The 27,146-nt window shown below is 41.2% G+C and overlaps 2 protein-coding genes across 6 annotated transcripts in view; both read left to right on the top strand.

The window, feature by feature from the left end:
* TSGA10 (testis specific 10) overlaps positions 1-3,136 on the top strand; it is a 37,661-nt gene extending 34,525 nt beyond the window's left edge. For both annotated transcript variants that reach the window (XM_061377926.1, XM_061377924.1), the window contains exon 18: positions 2,987-3,136. In XM_061377926.1, the coding sequence (XP_061233910.1) occupies positions 2,987-3,011 (25 nt within the window). In that variant the 3' untranslated portion in view covers positions 3,012-3,136. The remainder of the gene's footprint in view (positions 1-2,986) is intronic.
* A 5,136-nt stretch (positions 3,137-8,272) lies between these two features.
* CRACDL (CRACD like) overlaps positions 8,273-27,146 on the top strand; it is a 66,231-nt gene continuing 47,357 nt past the window's right edge. For 2 of the 4 annotated variants that reach the window (XM_061377851.1, XM_061377852.1), the window contains exon 1: positions 8,273-8,453. The gene's annotated coding sequence lies outside the window, so the exon portion shown is untranslated. Of the gene's footprint in view, positions 8,454-8,568; positions 8,590-11,526; positions 11,654-27,146 lie in introns of those variants that run through there. The other 2 variants (XM_061377854.1, XM_061377853.1) reach the window with 2 other exon arrangements.

Raw genomic sequence — 27,146 nt, 5'->3', positions numbered from 1 at the left:
TATCAAAGGCTCCTCTAAGTACATAGATCCTAAGGGGAAGTCATGCTTGACCAATCTCATAGCCTTTTATGAGGAAATAACACGGTGGATGGATGATGGCAGAGCGATGGATGTGGTCTACCTTGACTTCAGCAAAGCATTTGACACAGTCTCCCACAGCATCCTCGCAGCTAAATTGAGGAAGGGTGGTCTGGATAATCGGGTAGTGAGGTGGACTGTGAACTGGCTGAAGGAGAGAAGCCAGAGAGTTGTAGTCTATGGGGCAGAGTCTAGTTGGAGGCCTGTATCTAGTGGAGTGCCTCAAGGGTCAGTACTGGGACCGGTATTATTTAATATATTCATCAATGATTTAGATGAGGGAATTGAGTGTACTATCAGCAAGTCTGCTGATGACACTAAGCTGGGAGGAGTGGCTGACACGCCAGAAGGCTGTGCTGCCATCCAGCGAGACCTGGACAGGCTGGAGAGTTGGGCAGGGAATAACTTGATGAAATATAACAAGGGAAAGTGTAGAGTCCTACATCTGGGCAGGAACAACCCCAGGTTCCAGTATAGATTGCGGAACGACCTGTTAGAGAGCAGTGTAGGGGAGAGGGACCTGGAGGTCAAGTGGAAGACAGGATGACCATGAGCCAACACTGTGCCCTTGTGGCCAAGAAGGCCAGTGGCATCCTGGGGTGTATTAGAAGGGGGGTGATTAGTAGGAGGTTGAGAGAGGTCCTCCTTCCCCTCTGCCATGGTGAGACCTCATCTGGAATATTGTGTCCAGTTCTGGGCCCCTCAGTTTAAGAAGGACAGGGACGTGCTGGAGAGAGTCCAGCGCAGGGCAACTAAGATGATTAAGGGAGTGGAGCATCTCCCTTATGAGGAAAGACTGAGGGAGCTGGGTCTCTATAGTTTGGAGGAGATTGAGGGGTGACCTTATTAGTGTATATAAATATATAAAGGGGGAGTGTCATGAGGATGGAGCCAGGCTCTTCTCAGTGGCAAACAATGATAGGACAAGGGGAAATGGGTACAAACTGGAACACAAGAGGTTCCACTTAAACCTGAGAAGAAACTTCTTCTCAGTGAGGGTGACGGAACACTGGAACAGGCTGCCCAGGGAGGTTGTGGAGTCTCCTTCTCTGGAGACATTCAAAACCCACCTGGACACGTTCCTGTGTAACCTTATCTAGGTGTTCCTGCTCCGGCAGAGGGGTTGGACTAGATGATCTTTTGAGGTCCCTTCCAATCTCTAGAATACTGTGATACCGTGAATATGAGACAAGTTTCCTCAGCCAGTGAGCTGTTTCTGGTGTCCTTAGGAGGAGAACACAGCTGTGCAAGACAGTGATTTTGTAGCTATTGCCAGGCCTTGATAGTATATGGAGTCTTCATTCCTCCAATAGGATTGTGTCTCGGGGTTTTTGTTGTTTGAGTTTTCCTCATGGCTGGCCTTATGTGACATCATCTGCTTTTGCACATTCCTAGTGAACAGTTTTAAGTAAGGAATGAAATATGTGAGCCAGATACAAATACTTTGTTTGCTTAAAATCTTTAGCTGGTTTAAGCTAAATCCTTCTCAAATCAATGTAGCTTTTGAGTGCAAATAAACTCAATTTTTTTCCTGCCTAATTATTTTCCATTTTTTAATGCTCAAGGTACTAATATAATTCATTACTTTTTTCCTCATTCAGCTTTGTTATACATTTTTTGCTTAGGGGGAAAGACTACAGTTGTTCCAGAGTTACTTATACTAAATGGTTTAGGATTGTTTTAATGTAAAAATACCCCAAACAACTGTGTAATAAAACCTGAAACTTTGACAGTCTATGCTGTGTTTTAAAAGCTTAACTGGAAAGAATCAGGTTTGTGTGGTGTAGTAATACAGTGTTGTATAATATAATGTGTTTGATAACGTTCGCCTCAGATAAAGCAGAGATCTAAATCTGGATCTGTCTGCTTTGTATAAGTGACTTACATTTGACTTACCTATGTCTGGGTGAGTACTCTAATGTCCAGAATACTAAAGTTCTTGATAAATTTTATGTCAAGAACTTAAGAGTCTGTATCAAGAATATGGCAGACTAGCAGAAGTGTCTGAAATATTTATGAATGATGAAATAATTTCCCTCCCTGCTAACTCTAGAAAGATTCAGAAAATTCACTGAGACCAGAAAAAAAGAAAAAATAAGGTAAAGTATCGCCTGAGAGTAAAAGCAGGAACATCAATGCAAATATTTGTGTGTAATCATCAGCAAAACCACAGAATTAAGACTTTCTAAATAGATATGGGGAATTGATGAAATATGATCTAGGTGCAAGCTCCTGTTGAATTTAAAGCAGAATAATATTAGAAATAGAACTCCAGGAAGTATAATTCAATTTTTCAATTGCTTGAAGACAAGTTACCAGTGATTGAAAAAGACACTGTAGAAAAAACTACTCATTGGTAGAGAGGCTTCTTCCACAGCTAACATCTGACTCTGCAGTACATGAAGTACATGAGACAGCAGTGCTGGAATCACCACTAATACCCCTCCTCCTCTCCAGTGTTTGGTGCAGTTTTAGCAAACATGCTGTGAAGGGAGATAAGGTGGACAGTCACATTTTTATTTTATTGAGAATGTGATATCAGAAGTAAATTGGACAGTAACTTTTTCTTATTCTTCTTTGTCTTTATTGCACCAGCCTCACTGTTTCAGTAAAGTGAACAGGATGTGCCTTGTAGTTTGTCTTGCAGATCTAGTGGGAAAGACCTTTTCTGTCTGATTTCCTCAAGTGACAGGAGTCCAAAGCTTGCCTTTCACTTCAAATAGCATTATAGAGCTTTTGTACAATAAAATCTATTCTTTCAAATGATCTGGATTGACTTTGAAGAGACTGGGAAGCTTGCTCAAATTGCTTTCAGAATCAAAACCTTAAAATTTTTCACATGGAAACATCAGAATGTATTTCTGTATTCACTGGACATGAAACAAATTAGATTTCTTTTCCTTTGTAGGAATTCTTGTTTCAAGGACTTATAATGTTATATTCACAATGGCTTGTGAAGACTCTGCACACCATCTGGAGAGTTAAAGTTGAATGCTCATTTAATTAATCTTTCTTCCCTGCTGAATGCTAAATTTCATTAACTCTCATTCACAAATGCTTGCATCACTCTTAATGTTGTTCATCGAAAACAGCTCAGATGGCTTCCTCTCCCACCACTCTCCCAGCTCTTGTATTACTACCATGTGGGGTGGCCCATCTTAGTAAACAGAAAGAGAAAAGCCCCACAACTTCCATCGACTTTACTGACAGTGTGCTTTTATTTTAAAAGTGTGCATAATTTTAAAAGGTTATTGATATAACTGAAAAAAGGGGAAAGAAAATAACAACATGAAACTTTACTGGGGGAAAAGTGTCTATATTCAGGTGTTATGCTTTGGGTGTAATTGTGCTGAACTATGTGAGTATTGTGCTTCAGAGAATGCTGTGTCATCTCAAGATAGGAAGAGTTTGAGGATTTTTTTCCTCTCTTCAAACATGACTGACTTATTAAATTGGATAAATAAGACAGCAATGCCAGCAGATACCAGTGTTTAAATACCCATGTATGAAGACATGTATTTTTTTTGTACTGGAGGTGTGTTCAACTTCTAAGATTTTATTCAAACTGCACAAAGTTTCTACTTAGAGTTCTTTAATGTGAGTGAGTACTGTTTGGTGATAGTTACTAGCACTTAAACTTGCCCACAAATTCCCACCCTTTGTTATCTCATAACATTTGTCTGTGTTCTATGTTCTCACATTTTAAATGCAAAAGAAAATGTAAAATTCTCTCCTATAAATCATCTGGGAAATCTATGCTTCAGTATTTGGAAACAGAGAAATAATTCCTGTTTAAATAATTTAAATTATTCAATATTTTTTAATAGATTCGTCCTTCTTGTTATCTTCATAAAAGAATTTTATAAAAGGTCTCCAGTTTATTTTTTAAAAGCAAAAGCATGTTGGTCACAGTAATGGTTAAAACGTGTATCTTGCACCTATGCTCCTTCAGATGAATTTGGTTTGTGATAACCTGACTGCTAAACATTAACATATTTGAATAATGATTGAAGACAGCATAACCCAGATGAATGCCCCTAACTGCCTTTTAAAAGCTGTTAATATGATTTTATGCTGCTTTTTAGGAGCAGGTAGCTTTAAAAAGCCTGTAAAAGTATTTTGATTAATAATGTAAAAAATATAATGTATATAAATATATACCTGTACTATAAATTTGAGAATCATCTTCTGTAAGAGCAACAATTTTTTTCAGCACAGGTGACTTGATTTTAATTTGTAGGTTAGAATCCTTCATTCTTTATTTGGCAGACAGCCACAGAGGTCATTCTGGCAATCACCGGTGTTAATGGGACTACTTGCAAGTAAAGACTGTAGGATCAGACATGATATTAAACATTTCCACATTATGCAGTTATTAAAAGGAATATTGTACACTTTTACCAGATGAGAGATGATCATCTCATCATTCCAGAAGATGAAAAAGTGGTTTGTTGTTTTGCAATCATATTGCCATATTGATTTTTTCTTTTAGAAGGTGATCACAAAAAAGCTTGAGGCGTGACCTTAGTCTGTAAAACTAATATCCTGTCATTTAGAAAATGAGAATATATTAGATAATCATAAAATAGATCAGACTGAGTTTTTTCTGGGTGTGGATATAGACTGCAGAGGCCCATGTCCTAAGACGTAATTCTTTAGTTGCAACAACGATGGCTTTTCCATATAAGACCATAAAGAAGTCAGTAACAAAGTGCTCCCCTATGAAATAAAAGTGCAGGATTCTTCATCAATTTGTACTTTAAAATTCTTCTCTTAAATAGAAAGGATTAAGGGCAAATGAGATTATAAATACCAAGTTGTAATAAACTTGCTTTTTGTAGAGTACTCCAATAAAGTAATAGCCTTTATTACTAGGGTTAGCCTTTCCCTAGAAAATGTTACGGAAATAAGAACTTTGTTCTCCTGCAGGCAAATTGCAAAGCAATCATCAGGTTATGGATGGGGCCAAAGGAACTTTTTTCTGTAGTGGTGTCATGTAGATTTCAAGTGACTTCTGACAGCAATGAATTGTTATGTAAATACATATGGTTAAGAAAAACAGTCAAGTGAGTATATTCATAGAGCAGTATTACTGTAGTGGCAGCCTCCGACATTTGAATATACCCAAATATACCAAATGTGTTGTGATAGTATCTCTTTCCTCATAATTTGGGTTACTTGTGCTAGGGTGATTTTCTTGTTGTTGCTTTATTACAGCATTTTGGTCAGAAAGAAACATACACCAGAAACCTATTTATCATTTGTTTACATTTGTGATACTTGCAACTGTGAACAACGCAATACTTGATTTTTATACATGTTTTAGAATTGTCTTTTACCACAATATTTTTACATAGGCAAACCTGAAAATGCAACTTGTGGTTTTATATCAAGTAAGAGCATGTTAAATTTTTTCTTGGCTACTCTGTGATGATCTAAAATTATCCATTTTGCATAACAAAGAATCCTATCATACTTTTAAAAGTATTCATGCTCTTCTGCAGCAATATTTTCCTAATTTCTAGCCACTGTTTTTGGACTTGTTTCCAACTGACTTTGCTTCTCCATGGCATTGAAAATTGGCACCATTAATCACTAGAAAGTATTTTACTTGAGCATAACAAGTTTAAAGGTTTTTTTAGAAGAAAGAATTCAGTGCCTCTGATGTCCTCCCTTCGTGGTCTCTTCTCCGCACTGGAAGAAACATAAGCTGCTACATTTGTGTACAGAACAGTATTTCCATCATCAGTACAGTCCCAGCAAGGAGGAAGAATTTGTTGTGCATTGCTGTGTTGAAGTATTTCACTGCTTTTTGTAAAATCCATGCAAACAACCTTTCAGCAGCATTTGTATCTATGTGATTTATCTTACTGTTTCCAGTCAAAGAAAATCAGATATTTTGCCTTTCAGTCACTATTAAAGCTTGAACTTTAGCAACATGTCATCGGAGTTAAGATTCTGCTGTCAGTGGTAAAACTAAGTGGGTTCAGCCTTTGAGCAGGAAAAGCACTCGTGGTGTGGGGTACTCTTTAGTAGCACTACAGCTGAGGTTTTTATTCTGTTCCCCTCCTCTCTTCTGAGAGCAACTAATCCCATTGGTATCAGTGTAGGCTATGGCACATGAGGATGCCCCATGGCTATTGGCATCAGATGCACTTTAGTAGCCCTCTTGCTTGCTTGCTTTTGCGCATTTATTTAATCTGAATTTGATACTAGTAGATCTTAGATGATAAAACAGAATGCATATAAAGTTAGTATATATAGAATATTTAACTAGATAATTTGCATTAGCTTCTCCTTCCACATCTTGGTGATTTCAGTATGAATAGCCTTGCAGCAAGGAATGTAAGTTTTTTTACTGATACAGATTGGTGTGTCTTTAAAAAAGTGTGATCTTTTAATAAAGGAAGCAAGAGGGTTTTTTTAATGTATCTTGCATTCTTAATGATCTTTCCTCTGATCCACTGAAACTTCATATTAATTTCCAGCAGAGGGAGTATGCGAGACGAAGATGAACAGGTCATGCATAGCTTTGTGGTATTACCTGAACACGTGGAAAGAGATTTCACAGATTTTCAGGTTGTTGTCTTGTTTTGGGTTTTTTTGACACTTTCTGCACAGAATAAAAATAGCTTGATAAGATGAATAAAATTTACATTTGACTTGGCTTGAATTGACCATGTCAAAACATATATCCCTCTTTCTTGACAAGAATCAGATTTTTTTATTAATAAAGTTTGGGGAAAAAAGGCTTTCTTGTCATTAAAGCATTATAAGACACGGCCTGTAATGATGTTTCCATTCAATAGAATTTTTTTGTCCTGGCTCCCTAACAGATTGCAATTCAATTTTTCTCTAGGCTGCCAGCCATTTGACTTTTATTAAAGTCCATGAAACAGTTTAATAATTTATTTCATCAGCTGCAAAAGTCCAAACTTAGTTTTAAGTTTCCCAGCTTGTGCTTATCACTGCATTGTGTTTTCAATGCTTTTATTTCCCGAGGTGGGAGAAGAACAAACAATTTTTTTATCTTGAATGCAGCCAACACCCAAGCAATTATGTAAGAGTACACAAAGCAGAAAACGTCTTTGTTGTCAGAGCTGCAGTGCAACCTAGCAGGTGAACAATGTGCTTCTCAGGTTTGCTTTACACAAGGGTATGTCTTTCCTCCTGCACATGGCAATATGTTATAAAATGACTGTTGCCATAATAGCATGTGCATTTTGTAAAACAATGCTACTTAACAGCAATAAAACCTATAATTGATCTGTTTCTTTGACCCAGAGTGGCTGGTGCTTAAATAATGTGGAAACGATTTCTCATTTTCAGATTGAGTGTGCACCATGTTCCCATTTTCATTTCTGCTCCCCTCACCACTGCCCTAAGAAACAAGCAAGCTCCACAGCATGTTTCATTCTAGCACTTTTACCTTGGACTGCAAAGCAACGTAGCGTGGTGTTCCTTTTTCTTTCGGGCAATACCTGTATTTTCTATGCAAAACTGCAGTCTTCAGACTCGCTGGTACACTGGAGAGACTCTTCAGAGGCAAAAATGTAGGCCTCAGAAGTCTGAGAGAAATTTATTGAACCAGATGGACACCAAAGTAGGAAACCACTCTGTTGACGTTATTTTTGTCAGCTCGTCCAGACAGTTCCTCCAGCTTTCCTATATTGCCTCTTGCATGGAAACTACGCTTCAGATGCACTACTTGAATACCCAAACGCGCTGCTGTTCACAGATGCAAGCAACTTCACATGCAGCCTTTCACTGATACCACTGTAAGAGTCCTCACTGATTTTTAATTAGGGTCAGGTCTGCTCTCAGCAGACGTACCTACTGACTAGCTACATGCTGCAGCTACCCCACCAGCTACGGAACTCTTTAACCTGAGAAAGAAAACCCTCAGATGGCCAGTTGCTACCTTAAACCACTGAGGGTAGGCAAAGGGAAAAAAAAACAAACAACCCAAGACTGCTTTATTCTGGAGTTAGAATCGCCCCTGTACAGTTGCTGGGCTGCTCTCCTCAGTACCACAGAAACTCGGCCACGGTCAAGTTCTGCCCGAGGCGGTGGCCTGACTTACCCTGCCCTTCGCCTTAGAGCCGCACCCCACCCGCCCTTGGCCCAGCGGCTGCGGGCGGGTCCTGCCCCGCAGGTGGCTGCCGGGCCAGGCGGGGAGGAGTGACTTAGGGCTGCGGGCAGGTGGCTGCAGGTCAAGGGCTTTGGCGCGGCGCTGTCGGATGGGCCGGTGTCGCCTGACTCACTCCCCGTCGCCTCCGCGCTGCCAGCCGCGGGCATTGCTCTACTGCCGCCTGCGAGCTGCCGGTGCCTCGGGCTGCACCGCGGCCGGGTGAGGACTGCCGCCTCGTCCCCAGGTGAGTGAAGGCGGTGCGGAGCCCCGCGGCCGGCAGCGCGACGGTGAGCCTCCGCGGAGTGGTGCGAGGCCGCTTCCCGTGTTACTCCGGCTACGCACGGCTGGAGGAGAGGAAACCCGCCGGGAATCGGCGGCAGGTGCCCGAAGATGGGCGCTGCGCGGCCTGGCCGTGCGGGCGTGAGAAGGCAGAGCCGCATGCTGCGCCCTGGCGGGGTCTCCTTTCAGCCCTCCTGGGGCGGTCTCCGCTGCAACCCCGCCTCACCCCGGCCGCCGGCAGCCCCCTTCCCTCAGGGCCGGCCGCCCGCTGCCTCCGGCCGAGCTGCGGGGTGACGTGGAGCCGCTGTCGGCGGGGCACTGCCGTCGGGGGCAGGGAGGCCGGCCGGCGGGACGGAGCTTGGTTTCCCCTGTGTTCTCCTGGGTACAGTGAAGGGAGACACTTCATATGGATAAAACCAGGTAGTTTTATTCAGCAGTTAAAAACAAGCAGCCAATTGTATGAGGCTCAACAAGGCAAAGTGCAGGGTCCTGCACGTGTGCTGCAACAACCTCATGCAACGCTGGGGGAAGAGCGGCTGGAAAGCTGCTCGATGGAAAAGGACCTGAGGGTGCTGGTTGATGGAGCTGATGGTGCCTATAAGGATGCCGGGGATGGACTCTTCATTAGGGACTGTAGTGATAGGACAAGGGGTAATGGGTTAAAACTTAAACAGGAGAAGTTTAGATTGGATATAAGGAGGAAATTCTTTCCTGTTAGGGTGGTGAGGCACTGGAATAGGTTGCCCAGGGAAGCTGTGAATGCTCCATCCCTGGCAGCGTCCAAGGCCAGGTTGGACGAGGCCTTGGGTGATATGGTTTAGAGCGAGGCGTCCCTGCCCATGGCAGAGGTGTTAGAACTTGATGATCTTAAGGTCCTTTCCAACCCTAACTATTCTATGATTCTATGAGCCAGCGTGTGCCCAGGCAGCCAAGAAGGCCAACAGCATCCTGGTCTGTGCCAGAAATAGGGTGGCCAGCCCTGTACTCAGCACTGGTGAGGCTGCATCTTGAATATTGTATTCAGTTCTGGGCACCTCACTACAAGACATTGAGGAGGTGCTTCTCCTTCTCTGGAGCGGGTCCAAAGAAGGCCAGCGAAGCTGGGGAAGGGTCTGGAGAGCAAGCCTTATGAGGAACTGCTGAGGGAACTGGGGATGTTTAGTCTGGAGAAATGGAGGCTCAGGGGTGACCTTCTCGCTATCCAAGGAGGATGGAGAAATGGAGGTGGCTGATCTCTTCTTCCAATTAACAAGTGATAGGACAAGAGGTACCAATCTCAACTGTGCCAGGGGAGGTTTAGACTGGATGTTAGGAACAATTTCTTCTCTGAAATGGTGATCAGGTATTGGAAAAGGCTGCCAAGGGAAGTGGTGGAATCACTGTCCCTGGAAGCGTTCAAAACCTGTGTAGATGAGGCCCTCAGTGACATGGTTAAAACTTGGAGTCAGTGATCATAAAGGTCTTTTCCAATCTAGTTGATTCTATGATTCTAACGTACTGGCCACACTAGTAGTGGGAACGTAGCAGTGACACACAGTAGTGGGAAAGCACGAGCACCATGTACCGTGTTATCTCAGGTTCCTCTGCGACTGCTGTTTTGAGGTTTATCAAAGGTGTGAGTAAGATTGAGCTGATCAGGCTTGATGTTTCCCACCAGCTCGATGCCCCTTAGGAAGGCTGATTGTGGCTTTCCAGCATGTTTTCCTGCCCCAAAAAGGATGTGGCTTCTCCCATTCCTCAAATGTCTCACAAAATGCTGACTGATCCCATGGCCTGAAATTGTCCTTAAATGTTGTGACTTCTTTCTCTCTTTAATATACTGTTGGACCTGAGACTTGAAATATCAGGAGTCAATTTTTCTCATTATTATATTAGCATCTATTGACAGACTGCTGTCAATAGTATATTTAGTGTATTGAATTTTAACCACCACTGATAGATCTGGGGTCACTGTACATGAATCTCTTCAAGAATTCATAAGAGTGCAATGAAATTCTACTGGTGCAAACATCATCCTGTCAATTTTGCTGTACAATTAACTGAAAAAACCCATATATTTAATACCAGTATAAGCACTAATTATTTGCATATTTTCATGCTAGTTAAAAACCTATCTTTTCTGTAGCTAGTTTAAATGTATTTAGTTTGTATGAAATGATGCATGTCTTGAGGCTTTATTTGCATATAAATACCAAAGCAATAGAAATATCGTCTAGAAGCGTGCAGTGGAGTGTTCATTGCACCCTTTGCCCAAAAGTAAATTGTTATTCCAAGCTGACACACGCAAGATCTTCCAGAAGCTTTTCCTAGCCTCCTGTTCTTCCATTATAAATCTAACATACCATAATTAGCTCCCATAAATCTTTCTTCAGTTGAACATCATGTTCTCTTCTCCATGCTGTATATTCTCCTGTACTTGTCATCATTAAAAAATTCACTTGCTTTATCACTCACATATCATTAGCTTCCAAAAATGGTAACCGCATGCATCAAAGCCTGTTTGATACTGACACAAGGCTCGGAGTAATTTCTCATTCCTTGTATCACTGTGCCAATAAACACTGGGGCACCAGTTCTTTTCCATGCAGTGTGATATGGATTGTTTTTATGTAAATTTTGAGTAGAAGTGAGCTCTCATCAGCAGTTTCTACAGGGCAAAGATTAGATTACAGAAGGAAAAAATGTAGTGTTATTACTGGTACTTGCCTTGTAGCTCTTTAATCATTGAAAGAAGGCAGTTTCATGGTAGGAGTTGGCTTATCATTAAAGGAAGGGGAGCAGGTGCGTTTAGCTTAATCCAGTGGTGAAGCAGGAGCTTTCCGTGGTTGTAGTGATAGGTAATTAATTTGTCCATGTACAAACATCAGAGTTTGTAGACAGTAGAAGCTCTTGTTTCTTTCCTTTCACAATGACCTTGTGATTTTACTACTTCTGTGTTTTTAATTAAAAATGTTTTCTTTAGCATCAAGTATGCTTTCAAGGGTTCTCTTGGAAAATAAAAGTAACCTGTGCAGCAGTGGCTGTGGTAGCGTTTCTTCTAGCACACAGGTATGTGAGTGCCTTCTGCCTCCCGCTGAGCTCTCCAGAGAAAAAGGCCCTGCTCATATGCTGCCTGTAGCGGTACTGACATCCTCTGCTATCCCTTCATGCAGGACATTAACAGCTGTAACTTACCTGGCTTGCAGTTTCAGTATTTATAGTTAGGATGGAAGAGTACCAAAGAGGAGGAAAGGGTGAGCTCTGTTTTAACAAGGATTAGCACTGAACTGTTACCAAGGAACTGAAAATATGCTTAAATTATGGAAATTACAAAAGCAAATATTTATTGCATTAACAAAGCTACATTTCAGATTCAGCAGCACTAAAGTGAGATATCGATGTTTAATGACACAGAGACAAGTTGTCCCTGTGTTTGTGTGAGGATTTAATAAATGGCTATTGCTGTTGCATCTGGCTGTTCCACTTTTGGGTTTCACATGTGTTGCCAGCACAGACAGTCTCTCACTGGGGCACTGTAACCAAACCACAGGTGAGCAGGGACCCTGCAGGCCACTTGCTGTGGAGAAAGTGAAGGTGTCTTCTACTGTCTGTTTTTACTAGTGTTGCACATCTCCTGTCCAGTGCCCTGCACAGCTGGAGTGCATCACTTCTCTCGCCCTCTGAGTTCTTGCCTCTTAACTTGGCTCATTAAATATAGTTTATATCCAGCAATGAACAGTTCATTCATCTTTGTTTTCAGATGCCTGGAAGTGCTGATGAAATGAATGTGTCTGGTTTTTATCAGTCCAGAATAGTAAAGAACATCCATTTGAACATGGAAATCTTTGTTGGAAGACAGTGGATGAAGGCTGCACATGCCAGGATCATAACACACTCTTACAGAAAAAGCTATTTCATTTCCCAGCTTTGGATACTCTGAAAGAGAGTTAATTATCACAGGAGAGATGGAAATACAATCATAAAGCATTAAAATGTAATGTGTCCAAGGTATTAAATATACAGTCTTCTCTTACTGAGAGATTTATGGTTCTATAGTAGTAAAGAGAAAATAGAGGCTATGGAAAAAGATCAGGGAAGGAGACCATTTAGTTACCCATTTTGCTACAGAGAAATATCTGTTCATGGACAAAATTGCCCCTTAAGGAAAATGGCTTTATCTGTACCAAAGAATTTCTGTGTATTGCTACTCATCATAAAGGCAACAGAACTCCCCCAAGGTTATGTTTGTCCATCCTTCAGCTTTGGGTTTCATAAGGCTGGGTCCTCTCAATTTGTGTTTTTGAGTTGCTTGATACTGGCCCAACTCCTCCCACAGTGCCTTGTCAGTGTATTACTGCAGCCTCTCTCACTCTATTGCCCCACGTGAAGAGGGCTAAGCTGAGATGGGGTAAGCTAAGATGTGCTCAGTAAAGGTGTCTTCTCATATAGTCATTAATGGAAAGATCTTTCTAATTCAGTATCAAGTTCAAGGCCAGGTTGGACTGGGATTTGAGCAACCTGGTCTAGTGGAAGGTGTCTCTGCCTGTGACAGCGGGGTTGGAACTGGATAAGCTTTAAGGTTGCTTCCAACCCATTCTATGGTTAACATTTTGCAGGTAGATGTGGCTAAAACCGAGTGCAGTGTAAGAGGTAAGGGGATCTTTTGCCCCTCTTAAATACATTTAAAATTGAAGGTTTTAAACTTAAATATAGCAGTGGACAGTGCAAGCAGTAGAGTAATTCTAGAGTACTTTGATTTATGGTGTGTATAAAGTGTGAACATTATGTGTTATAGAATTCTGAGTGTAAAATGCCTGCATCTGTTTGATGAGTTATAACAGCGTGAAACTAAAAATCTTGGCAGTTCAGAAAGAAGCAATTGGGTCTGTTGGCACCTGGGATAATACAGACAGCAGTCTTGGAGTGTAGCATAAATGTATTAGAAGATGTTTCTGCAAAAACAATCAGCAGCGATGTTTCTAATGAAGCTGAGGCTTACGTAGTCATTGCCTTGATTTCAGGGGTGACAGTTTACTGTGTTCATAGCACTTGCAAGTCCCATTACTCCTGGAGTGTGTACACGGGATAGCCTCAGCTGGAGCCAACAAAATCCCTCTTGGCAGTAGTAACTTATCCTGTAGCTGCAGGAATTTAACTAACACAAAACTGTCTTAAAGCCCTTTAAACAGCAGATGGTGTATCTCCTTTTGCAGAGCATGTTTGAAAAGTACCTTGGGAGCAAGTTTTGCTGTGTGCAATTGGTGGCACCTTAAATTCTGACAAATTTAGACATATTTCCGGGGGAAAATTAAATCAGTGACTTGGAGAAATATGCATCAAAACAGGTATAAGAGAGACAGGGATTTTTTAACAGTTTGTCACCGCTGGTGCTTCATGACCTTGGAAAGAGTCTACTGAAGTGTCATCACAAGAGTATTTACTTAGGGCAAACAGTTTTTTAGCTTGTCTATTGCTGTCCAAAGAGGAAGAGATAAAACGGGACACAGATTTCTTTGGTATTTCTTCCAGTACATTTTGTTTCTCAGAATTCTCAGGTCACGCTCCCAACTGTTTCAGAGCAGACTTCATCAGTCAGCCCTGGGAGTATGGAAAACCCACGTGTGTATAACTGGTACGTACATACGCTCAGTGGAGTTCTCTGCCAGCTGGTTTTCTGATGGAGTCTGTTGCTAAACTAAGACAGAAGTAGCTTTAAAAAGAATCCTTCAAGGAAAATATCTTGATTATACCAAAGTGCAACTTTTATGGGTACATTTACAGTTTTAGCTATGATGTGCAACTCTGAGTTTACAAGAGAGACATGCTCTTGAGAGTGCACGGAGTTATAAAAGTGTTTCTGCTCACACTGCTAAGCTGCAGTCTCCATAAACAGTTTGTTTATTGTACGGATAAAAATACACAGTAGCTCTGCTTTTTTTTTAGACAGCATAGGAGTTTGTTGAGGTTTTTTAAGGTCAATTTATTTTGAATAGTGCTGTTTAATATTGCCTCCCTGAAAAGCTAAAATCTCATCATGCTTTGGGTTTTTGTCTGCAGCATATGAAGGTACGGGGCAGAAGTGACAAGCTGCACAAGTTGTGTCCAAAAGTGATAAATGAGATGGGAAAATTGCCCAGTTTCTCTTTCTCCATGTTATTCTTTTTTATCACATCGGCTTTGGCAACTCTGCTATTTATAGAAAAATTGAATAACAAATGAACAGATTCATCTTCCAACTCATTGTCCAATACGATGCTATCAGCTGCCTGGTTTTTAGAATCATGAGGTTTATTTGATTCTAAACTTGATTCAATTTCTTTCCTTTCTAAAATGGAAAATACTCTAGAACTGAAGAAGGAAGCTATAAATACAACATGTGAATGCTCCACCACTGGTGGTGTTCAAGGCCAGGTTGGATGAAGCCTTGGGTGACATGGTTTAGTGTGAGGTGTCCCTGCCCATGGCAGGGGGGTTGGAACTTGATGATCTTAAGGTCCTTCCCAACCCTAACTATTCTATGATTCTATGAACATAGCACAGAATGTAAAGGATTTAGATGTGTAGATAAAAGGGAACCGTATGCCATCAAACTCTGTAACTCCTGAAATCTTACAGTCACGATTTTCTTTCCTTAATACTGGAATCAGTATTGCTAAGGGTTTTGCAAAGTATTGATTAGGGGTTTGGTCAGAAGCAGGGGCTGCACTACATCAGCTGGCCATGGAAGTGTGCATAGAAAAGTTTCCAGAGGTACTTGGACAAATTGGACATAAGGAGGGACAGACACACAGTCTGACCTTCTGGCTTCTGCTCCTGGAAGAATGAATTGCTAATTTCTGTATCTGCAGGCCTTCTGAGTTGGTGTAGTGCTTAATGCATCATCACCGAGCTGACAGTTTCATAGCTAGGAATGCTGCAAAATATCCACATGGTTTAGGTCTCTGCATGTAAGGATACAGAACAAAGATTCCAAATTTATATTGCTTTTGTGCTGTTCTGCAGAAAAAAGGCATATAAGTCTGGTCTCATCAATATCTTTTTTTTTTCACTTAATGATATATTACTTAAAAAAAACCCTATCATACAGAAAAACACTGGGAGAGGAAGAGAATTAATGCCACTGCTTAGTGGTACTAATCAGTATACAGGAGTGTGAATGAAGCGTATGTAGGAGTAGCTGGTGAGAGCTCTCCATTTCTCCTCACAACTTTAGATTTGTTTGCATCCCTGTCTTCTGTATTGTAGGCTTGTTGTGTAGTGTGCTCAAGTGTGCTCTCTTTTGTTTGGAAGGACCACTCATGCTACTTTGATAAGCACTCACCTCAGTGTTGTCTGTTCTTCTCAGAACTGCTGACAGCAGTCTTCATCAGAGAACATCACAGCAGGCAAACTGGGAACATCTTTGGGGCTGGAAATCAACAGAAGCTGACAAAAGATTGTCCCTCCAAACCATTTACACTGTGTTTCTCTTGGGGGGGGGTATTGAAGGTTTTATCAAAGAATAAACATTGTAATTTTTATAAATTTAAATGAAAATCAAAGCTGCGCAGGGGTAGTGTGGTTCAGAAAGACTATAGGTGGCAGCATCATAATAGAGTTGATTTGGTGTCTAGCTAAACAGAGATACGTCCTTCCTTCCTTCAGCAGCATGTCATGAACAAATATACTAAAGAGTGTGAATCAAAAAAAAGCACATGAGAAACTTGTTGATCACTGTTTAATCAAACAGCTATAATAGGTTGATCAGTCTCTTAGATCTGCGTGTTCTCAATGTTGTAAGCGCGAGTGAGCATGCTGACTTGCAGAGATCCTCCTTCTGGGTATCTTGCTTAGTCCATTCAGGCCAGCCCTGGTAACTGGATTTTGCTACACTGGCATATAATCCAAACATGGAAAAGAAAATGCTGTCCTTGTCAGCACTGTTCTCACAGGATTTTGAAAAGGAGCTTTTCAAGAAAGGCAAGTTAGTGTATTTCAGTGGAATGTTCTGAATTTTGTGAGGTGGCTGATGTCTTTGTGGTGCTGAAGGTAGATGGATTCTAAATTTGGCTTCCAGACAGGAATACCTCCCAGTTAATTTTGAAAAAAGATGGCCCTTGTTACAGTAAGGAGGATAACATTTATTAATTCTGTCCCTCCTACTTACAATTAATGTTTATGAGAACAGTTAATGTGGCATATTATCTTGTGTCAGTGTGTACTATTACTTTCTCCTAGAGGGCAAATTGCCCAGCAGAAATGGGTATTTTCCACAGCCAGCGAGAACTGTCAGACCCATTTGGCAGGGCACAGATTGACTTCCTTGCTTGCCTAGATTTATACCCCCAAAATCAGCCCCAGATTACCAAAATGAAGTCATAGACGGTGTCTGGTCTGTGGGTTTCTTGTTCTTCATTAGCCTGCTTTATAAGAAGATACTCTCCTGTTTACTGCTCTCAAATATTCACTTTGAATATATACTTACCTCAAAAGTTACTTGATTCAAAATAATAGGAGCTGTGGTAGACACACATCTTATCTTATAGCCTAGCTCTTTTTCACGTCTTTCTGTGAGATGAAAGATGAAAGAAAGTATGCTACAGACTCTAAAGCCAGCTTAAGTAATCACTGCTCAACTGACTGATGAAGAGTGCTGTGATTCTTTACTAGTTAAGGGTTTTTTAAAGTGAGTTGATAACTGTTTAAAATCAATTGTGCAGACTCCAAAGTTCTGGATAACATGCATCACTGAAAGGATGCTGGGGAAAAAATAGTGTCACTGTGAAAATTATTTGTTCTTTCTAATGACTTCAGGTTCCCCTTCTGAAGTACTTCTGCAAAACCCCTTTGACAGGATGCCAAACCAGCGTGAATTAAACTACTTAACTATTTCTGCCTGTCTTGTGTCTCACACTACCAGGCAATGTTGAAATTTAACTTGGCAGCTTCCACAGTACTTCCATTTATTTGCTCAGAGATAGATAGACTTGAAGCAAGATCTCAAAGCCGAAATATCCAGGTGGTATTTTTTATTTAGAAAGAAGAAAAACATTTGCTTGTAGTATTACTTCTATATTTCTTTCTTTCATAAGCCAGCAAAATGAAAAAGAGACATTGTACTTGGATGACAAGGGATAACAAAGGCATCCCTCTTGACTCAGAGGCTTTTAACACCTTCGGGGATCTAGTACCAGTCAACTGCAATAGGATTGAAGCACCTAACCTGAGAAGCCCACTGCACACCTTATCAGCTAATGATTGATTTTCATTACAAGAGGCGATGGCTCCCACTTCTAGCTTGTAAGCATTTAATGGCTCTGAAAACATGACTCTCTAGAACTATGTATTTGAAGAGTGGATGCTTAGAGTAAATACTGAGGGCTGGCTGTGCCCTGTCTGTATCATAGCTTTGGGTAGTAGCTCAGGGAGTGTTCTTCAGTCAGGTTGTGACTGATCACCTATTCCTTCACATTTTTACAGCAGCTCTGGATGTGGTCCTTGTTAGATACGCTGATGATGGGTTTCAGCAAGCAGTGTGAATGTAGTCATCCTCTCTCAAGAACCGTGAGAGTTGAGCAGTCTGATTTGAAGGCATTGGATCCAGTGCTATAGAACAGACCTGAGATCATTTCATTTACAAGAACAGATGTAGCCTGAGGCATACTGTAGAGGCTCCTAGATGTAGGCCAGTCTGTATCAACCATACCAAGCACAGTGATTTTATCCTTACCCTGAGAGATGTCAGTAGGCGAGTGTTTAGTTTTATTGAGGGGGAGGGGAAATTGGCTCTTCTGTTTTGATGATATTTTTTAAAGCATGGTTCTGTGCCAGCCTGTGGTGTATTTTTGTAGCACAGTATGAATGATTTGTGTTTGATCCCACAGTTAGAGAGAGCACTTCTGTAGGGCAGGAGAGGTCACTTACGTGTTGCTGTGAAAGGCTGTGGGAGCAAATGCTCACAGGCACAGCTGACACTTAACACTTCTGAGCTACAAGTCAGTGGGCAGCAGGGTGCTGGTAAGGGTAGGAGTTCACTGTAACGAATGTGTATTCACCCTGTTAATGCTTATTACTGTCTTATTTTCCCCCATAATATTATAGCCCCTAACCCAAAGATTGATCAGCACAATGCTGTTCCAACAGCTGCTGTAAGCAGAAGACATTCTGGGTATAATTGGGCTCTGTACACTGATGACTGATCACATGAATCTGACAAATTCTTATGACAGGATTTGTGGCTTTGAGGTTCATTGTAGAAGCCAGATTGTGCCTTTCTTGCTGTTAAGGCTTAATAGAATTGCCCATTGATTTCTCTGCAGCCAGGTCCCCCAAGGGATTTGTTCATTCAGGGATTAAAATTGTTCCACGGTTGTCTGATTTGTTTAAAGCTCATGCGTTACTCTTAATTGGAGACAGTGACCTCAAAAATAGCCAAAATCTTCCACTATCCTTATGTGGAAGAAAAAGGTGTTAAAGAAAAATAAAATAAAATCACATTCTAGCTAATGAAGGTATGAAATAGGAAAGTATACCTCTACTTTTCTACCTCCCTACTTCTGCTTGCTGGACTCACAAATGAGTTGAAATATCTGCCTGATGAATTTGTTTGGAGTGGAAGGAAGCCAAGAATTATTTTAACAAATGTTTTAGCTTGACAGTGAGTATGGAGGCTTAGTTTGCCAAGCTGGAAAAGTGAGTAACTAGGCAATTTTTGTGAGGCTTATATAGGGTGTGGGTCATCTTAATTGTCAGTTCCAATCTGCGTTACGTATTTGTAGTGGAGCATATATTGTGAATGAACAGTCACAGTCTCCTCATCAGTTTCATGTTTCTCTGAAACAGCTGATTAGTTTTGAGAAACCGTGGCACATACTGCAGTTAGCTGAGAAGCCTGAAGGACTTCAGGAAATCTGCTCTTCTATCTGCTGGACAGAATTTCACAGGTACCTGCTTCCCCTATGCATGTGTCTTAAGGAGGGCCATGTTGGGTGCTGTTCTGGTGTGAAGGTAAAGTGTCTGGTAGGCTGGGCTGCAGAATACAGTAAGGAGTATTACTGGCTCTTGTGAAAGATTGAAGGAGAAGGGGCCTTCGAACACAACTCCTGCAATTGATGGGATTCACTGGTTGGTGTGGTGCATAGCTGTCCTTGTATCTGTGGCCTCATGGCTGTAGAACAGGCTCACTAGATTCTTTTGACACGCTTGCCATCAGTAATTCTTGCCACAGCTGTGAAAGAAGTCAACAAAGCCCACCTGAAAGTGGGTCTGCTGCTGCTTCTTCCACTTTTGTGCAGGCGTCTGAGAACACAGAGTAGTGTGTATGAATAAAACCATGCTTGGGCAAAGCAGAATAAGGAGCTGCTGCAAGGTCAAAATTGAGGTTGTGGCTCTGGATTCACTTGAGTTCAGGCGGTCAAAACTTAGGTTAAAACCAGGCCATTTTTAGTAATTTGTAACTAATGGTTGTCTGGTGATGAAGTCAGATCCAGGCCTGATAATTAAAAAAAACCCTATCCAAACCTTGATTCCATGGATGAACTAGAATGCAACTAGGAGAAGGGAGGCTTCTCTGAGAATCACTCCCTACTCTGTTCTGCCACAGGTGCAGAATGCTCTGTCATTAGGCATTTTCCCAACAACTGTTCTCACTCGCTCACAGACTTTCTGCTGTCCTTGCTGTATTGCTTTTCCTACAGAGTATCTCCTTTTCTTTCTTTTTTCCATCTCTGCCATACAAATATCTGCATTTGTGACAGCAGTCTTAAGGGACATCTCCTTTGGCCCACAGCATCAGTCACTTCTTTGAACTTGTCATGTATATATAGATGATGGTTCTGTTACTCTTGGTATCTTCTTGGATAAAGAAGCTGTGTTGCATTTTGCGCTTGCTCTGAATTACAACCATTGCTTCAGTAATGCTTAACTTGGTCACAACAATAACTTGGGTCATTAATTTTCTTGTTGGCTTTTAGCATGAAATTTAACAGTGGAAGATGGTAGGAGAAAAAGAGAGACATTTTTTTCCTAGAAGCAAGTTGAAATCATGAGTGTATAATAATTTAATACTGCATATCCGATATTCCAGGATCCCCAAGTGGGCTTCAATCCTTGAACAGGCAACATTCAAAGTTTTTATGGGACTGGAGGTTGGTGCATTTTAGAGATACCTGAACCAAGAAAATGGTCTGTTTCAGACATTTGCAGTGAGTCTGCAGAATACAGAAAGATAATGTTAACTGACCTGCTGTTTTGACAAGATTATGCTCTTTCAGCTGGTTACCATCTCTTGTGTAACAGCGCTGTTAGCACAAGGGTTTATATTTGAACTCTAGTGGAGTGCTGTAAGGAAATGCTGTCTGCTCTAGAGTGAAGAGATTGTTTCCACAACCTTTCTCAGGATGATTTTTTAGTAAAAGGTGGTCCTGTGAATCTGATGCAAATGATTCTGTGAGCAGACAGCGCTGAGGATTGTTTGTCATGATTGCACGAAAGATTTTTGGTCAGCTGTCTTGAAACCCAGCAGAAATTTTCTCTTCAACACTTGCAGTGATCCTGATGTAGCAAATTTCTTAGTAAAAACTAAATAAGTAAGTGAGTTTGCTGGCAATTAGACTGTAACCTTCAAGTCTAATTCTGTAATCTTTATTCATGTTGGCTAAATATTTGGTTTAATAACCATCTCAGTGGCTTTGCGGTCTTATTCTGAATGAAAGTCACAAGCTGTATCACAATGATAATTTGGGCTACAAGAGAGGGCCACATGTGCAAATAGGTCCATCTTACTATGAACCTTCCTCTTGAACTTATGTGGACTTTGCATCTGTGGGTGATGGTGGTTGGAGCTTTCAGCAGGGGTGTCCTGACTCCATCTCCGCAAAACAGACTTGCAAACTCTGCTGAAAAGTATTTCATTGTTTTTCCAACCACATCTGCTCCCACAGCACTAAATTCTGTCAGCTGCATCTCCACATTGTAAAGCCTCATTTCCTACTAGCTTTTCTTATCTGATTAGTTGTTATTTTAACAGCTTCTATTTCTGAAGCATAAGGCAAAGTAAACTGACCAACATACATCATAGTACTTGTAAGTGATCACTCCATCTACTCTTCAGGATGGAATTAGGCTGGAATTTACAGTAGCACTCAGCGTCATCCTAACTCTGTGTACTTTGCTATCAGATTTGAACTAAAGCTGGGAGCTTGGATTAGCTTGGCCCAAGAGTCTGCTGTTGTGTGATTAAAATACTGTCTTCTACAAGAGGTCTGTACAGCCTGATCTGGAGAGAATATCTGCTTTAATAGGTTAGGGTAAGGAAGCAAAAGCCATTTGCTAGTGTAGGTGAGAGAACTACTGCGATAAGAACATGCAAGTGGTCTGCTTACACAAAAAGGTTCTTAATCAAAATGAACTTCAAACTTTAACGAGTCTTACTGCCATTTCTTCTTAAACTCTTAGTCTCTTTGCTTAGCAGCAGCAAATTATCAAACACCAAGGGGAAACCACTTCAGAAACCAATTATGTTGGATATGTAATGTCTGATAATGTGCTGTGTATTAAACCAGAACGCCCTGACAACTTTGTGCAGACTGTTTGAAAAGAGTGTTATTTACTCTGCTGAGTCAAAGCACAAACTTGACTTTGTCAGAACCAAGGTTCATTGTGCATCTGTAACCTGCCTCTTGCATATGGGATGGACCTAAAAACACCATCAAAAGCTATTCATCCTATTGCCTTCCTGCAGAAAGGACCTAGAATTTATACCACCTGCCAAAGTCACAAGCAACTGAATATGATGAAGAAAATTAATGCAAGTATCACTGTTATCTCTAATAAAATATCACTGGCTTACGGTGAAAGCCTGAAGGGAACTTAATCAAGATATAAAGACACTGTGCTGCATAAATCAATGCTGATTTCGGGTGGTTGTAAAAGGGAAGGTATAAGTTGTTTACATACAACTGTCAATTCTAAGACTTTCAAAACCAACTGAAATAGAGAGGAAACTGCTTTTTTCCAGGGTTTATATGTCATTAGAGAAATAAAAGGTACTTAAGCCCCATTTTCTTAAAGGCACTGTAGAATTTAAGAATCTATTCCAGATTAGGCAAGCAGTTAGCTCTGCTATATGATATGAAATCGTACAATATTTAGTACCATGCCCAACTTATTTTAGAACAAACAATTACAATAAATACCATGTAGATAGTATAGCATGGAAACAAGATACTTAAAAAGAGCTTTCTGTTCCTATTTGGATGTTCAGATGGCTTTTTGAGTATGTTAAGGTTCTATTGCCTTGGTTTTCTTTCTCTCACCTTCTCTTTTTGATGTCATTGTTTCGTGCCTGTAGGGAAGCCCAGGTAGAACCTGCACCAGGAATGAGCCAGAGAGATGGACCACATGCAGAGCACTGTCAGACTCACAAATGGAATAAACTGAAATTTGTGGCAGGGAAGAATAAGAAAATGAGATTATTAAAAGTAACTGTGATAATTTTTCATCCTGCTACTTCAGAGGTTACATATGGCAGCAGGGTAGATGGAGCCTCTTTCTTTTGTTCTGTTTGGTTTCCTTCCTGTCAGCTCAGCATGCAGGTACCCAGCAGTGAGTCCACATGGGCTCAACTCAGTGTAAGCCACAGCAATGATAACTGGAAGGAAATGGAGAGAGGTGGTGATTCTGCAAGGGTCGTTTGGGTACACAGCAGAGCGGGAGCTTTGAATCATCAGACTAGGTGCATGTGGGGGAAGACTGATATCATCATGCATTGTATGGAGTTACTAATCATTTCATTGTTTATGTGATTGCTAATTCTTTCTGTGAATGTTGTCCTTCAACAGTAGTAGAACTTTTACAAGTAGTTATAAGAGTAAATACTGTTTAACCTTGCCTATAGCAGACGCAATGATATCATCATAAATGTATTCAGAATAAACTTGTATACACAAAGAGAAATGAGCTTTACTGGTACTTTGCAGTGCTGTTTAATGGTTGGATTTAATCATCTTAAAGGTCTCTTCCAAACTAAATGATTCTGATTTGTACCTAAATGCTGTGTACTGATAGCTGCATAGCAGGCTCTTGTGCCTTTCATGAGCTTGCATGCCTCCAGTGTATGTCTTGGTTACTATACTGTATGGTGTAAATTATAATGGGTTGTTTGTAGTATGGCTGGGTGTGTTTGTATCAAATGCTGCCTAGGTGGAATAATAGCTGTGAGCATGCAGGACATGGGCCACAGTGCAAGCTAGAGAAGCCCTCTGAGGACTGAAGATGCCATGCTGTCCTTTTTCCTTACTGCTTTTGTTATCTGGGAGTGAACATGGCCCAAACCTAAATCATTTTACTGTGTAACGTGAAAGCTATTTAGCCCTAACACAAAGGAGAAAAGACTAAGGCTCTTTTATTCCCCATGTCACCCCTCATTTCCCCAGGAGATCCTTCCTTGGTTGCCATGGACATGCAGTCTGGTGGTACAGTCTTCCTGTCCTTTATTCAGTACACCTACTAACATCTGTACCAGTTCAGCTTTCAAATACAGACCTGGCTTGTGCTGGCTCTGGCTAGATCTGGTGCTGTTTTACACATTTCTGTGATGCATTATTTTTGGCTGGTTGTTCTACCTTCTTGAGCAGATGTAACATTTCATAACTTGTCACTGAATTTTAATCATCCTTCCATTCATGGTGGTGACAACCAGAAATCTGATTGTGAACCAGTAATGTGAAGAACATGAAACAGCTTGGGAATTTCAAGAAATCTGTTTCTCAGCACCACTCCCTTGAAGCCTGGGCTGTGTATGAAGTGTCAGATGGCACGAGGGCCTGGAGCAGGAGGGTCAGTGCCGTACAGTTCAGTACTGAAGGAATTTGCATTGCAAAATAATTCATACAGCTTGTTCTTCAGTTGTGTTTGAGTCTAATTGCACTTGATTTGACACTCACTGGGTAATTAGGGAATCAGAGCTGCTGAGACCAAGGACACTGAGCAGCTGGGATAGGTTTATTGGTTTCATAACTGAAGTTAGAAGCTCTGGAAAACTAGGAGCAGCACTGTAGCGTCAGCATTTGTCTGAACATTAAGGGATTTAGACACTGCAGACCTCACACTGTTCCCACTTACTTCACTGTGGGATGCAAACCTGAGAGCAGGCAGGCTGTTCAGATGTCAGCTGGGGCACCAAAACCACAAGAGAAGCAGAAAAAGGCAAGTATATATGCAAGTTTAAGCATACAGAGAAGCACTGAACTAGGAGTTCTAAAGCTTTTGTTCACTTGGACAGTTTGGATAAACTGTTGGTCCTTTGTGGCATTCAGATTTGAAATGAAATGAATATTTTTTCATGAAAGGGATGGGTTTTTCTCTGTCTTTTATATACCTTTAAGAGAGAGCAACAATAATGAGAGGACTAGAAAATGTGTTTGTTGAGAGTGTTGCTGTGGCTATGATTTGTCCAGAGCCATGCAAGATCTCAAGTATGAATAGCACCAGGCTTTTTACTGCTCTTATTATTTAACTGTATTCTCGTGGCATTCACAGGACTCAGCCAGCACAAGGAGCTATTGTGCTTTCAACTGTGCAAACACTCAAGAGACGGAACCATCTCTAAAAAAACTCTGAGTTTAAAGTAACAAGATGGGTAAAACACGTGCATTCAGGCAACTTAGTAATACCTTGCTGTTAGGTATTCAGGTGGGGTCATAGCAAGACTTCTCAGCATCTTTCCCTTCCTTCTGCCCCTCTCATGTTCCCCACACCCTTTCCAACCAGCTGCTGTTGAAGTTTTGTGGGGTTCTGTCCTGGCCTTTCCCTCTTCTTTGAAGTGCTGCTCAGGGTTGGTACCCTGCAGGGCACAGACATGCTACCCATATTCACATCAGTTATTTCACAAGAGCCCCCATGCATTGTCACTGAAAAGAGCAAGGCTTTGGAAGACAATTTGGAGGATCTAATCCAAGGTGGTTTTTTTTCCACAGAGCATTTTTTGCTTTTGGAAGTTCACGTGCAATTCTCTGCCTTTAGCTGCTGCATGACATGATGTCTTCTGTTTGCACAAGGCCACATATCTCCAGCTGCTGGGGTAAAAATCCAGCTTCCAGGCAATAGCAGCCACACAGGACACTTTCCATTGTTAGACAATATGGTTTAGTTCCTCTCAGTACTTGTCTTTCATTTTGGCTTTGTGCTTACTTGCCTTTTACAACTTTGTTCCTGTGGTAACAGCTCTCAAAGGCACAAGGAGAAAACTCCTGTTGGTGGAGCAAGGCCTAACCCAGATCTGCCGGTCTGCATGCCATACTATTTTGGATGCGAAGTTGACAGCAAGAATGAATCAATGCCATGAGATTGAAAAGTGAGTGTATCATTTAGCTGTTTGGACCAGCAGATGGCAAATGTAGAGGAAAAAAAATCAATCTAAGAGCCAGTCTAGGGAATAGACATTAAATAAAGCCATCTGGCAGACATATGAGGGGAAGGAAGAAGATGAGACCAAGTTCTGCTTCAAATATCTGTTCACAACTGAGAGGAAGCTGGTGGCAACTCATGCCACGCGGAGCTGACTTTGACCCTGTAAAAAGTCCTTTGGCAGCCTTGAGAACTTACATAAGACCCTAAACTGCCAAGCAGAGAGGTGAAGCAGCAGCACCATTACTGCCTATGTGAGATTCTGATAGTACTCCACAGAGAATAGTGAATACAGGACTGCTTGATTCCCCATGATGGGATTGACAAATAATGTCCCTGCCATTGGCAGTTCAGAACTAGGTGATCTTTAAGGTCCCTTCTTAACCCAAGCCACTCTATGAGAAGACCACATCTAGGAATCTGGTTTGTAGAAAAGGAAGAACAGGGAGTAAATAAGGAATGTGATCCAGTATATCCCAAATGCTGAAAGGTATTGATAAATCTGGTTTTGTGCCAATGCCATGGCAGTTGTTGCTTCACTGTATTGCTTTTATTCCCAAAGAGAGATGTATGTGGTTTTGCACTCAGGCTTTTAACAAGAGTTTCAAAAGAGAAGCGTAGTTCATTGAAAATGGAAGTGGTATCTTACATAAGTGCCCAGCCTTTCTTTTGGAAACTTGGTCTCAGGGAATGTGTTTTCAGATCCCAGAAGTCTAGCAGATGTTATTACTATTTCTATTTTACAGGTCAGTGCTTTGGTTTTTATACTCTGAGAAATGCACACAGCTATTAGCCTTTTACATTATGAGAACTAGTGTCTTATTCTTAACTCATAGATACACTCCCCCCCATCCCATCCCCCTCCCCGTGTCCCGTCTTCCCCCCCCCCTCAATAAAATGGGGGGAATGACTGTGGCACATCTTGAGAATTCAGGACCTCTAGTAACAAGCAGTTCTATTGACAGACTGTCATTTTCTTATTCCCATTAAGAGCAATGGTGGACCACTTTACGATGAATTTTGGTCTTGATGTCCAGGTCCATGGCATTAAACAGAACAGATAATGTCACCACTCAGAGCTAACTGCAATAAAAGCAAAACATTCAGTATTGTCATTTTTTAGTGCCTCCATTGATAGAAAGGTTCTTGTCAATGATGATGGAGTGTCTGTATTTTGTGTGTTAACTCTCAGTTGCAGACACTTAAATGCAAAATGGTTGCCAGCTCTCACTGGATGAATTTTTCAAGTATCTACTTCCTTTTCATCTCATCTGTGTTGTTAGTGGTTATTGTA

The sequence above is a fragment of the Neopsephotus bourkii genome, unplaced genomic scaffold (genome assembly GCF_033783945.1).
Source record: "Neopsephotus bourkii isolate Nb327-2 ecotype Australia unplaced genomic scaffold, CSIRO-AGI_Nbou_v1 NB_1760, whole genome shotgun sequence".
NCBI lineage: Eukaryota > Metazoa > Chordata > Aves > Psittaciformes > Psittacidae > Neopsephotus > Neopsephotus bourkii.
The sequence above is the reverse complement of the archived record's forward strand: the minus strand, read 5'-3'. Positions and strand labels throughout refer to the sequence as shown.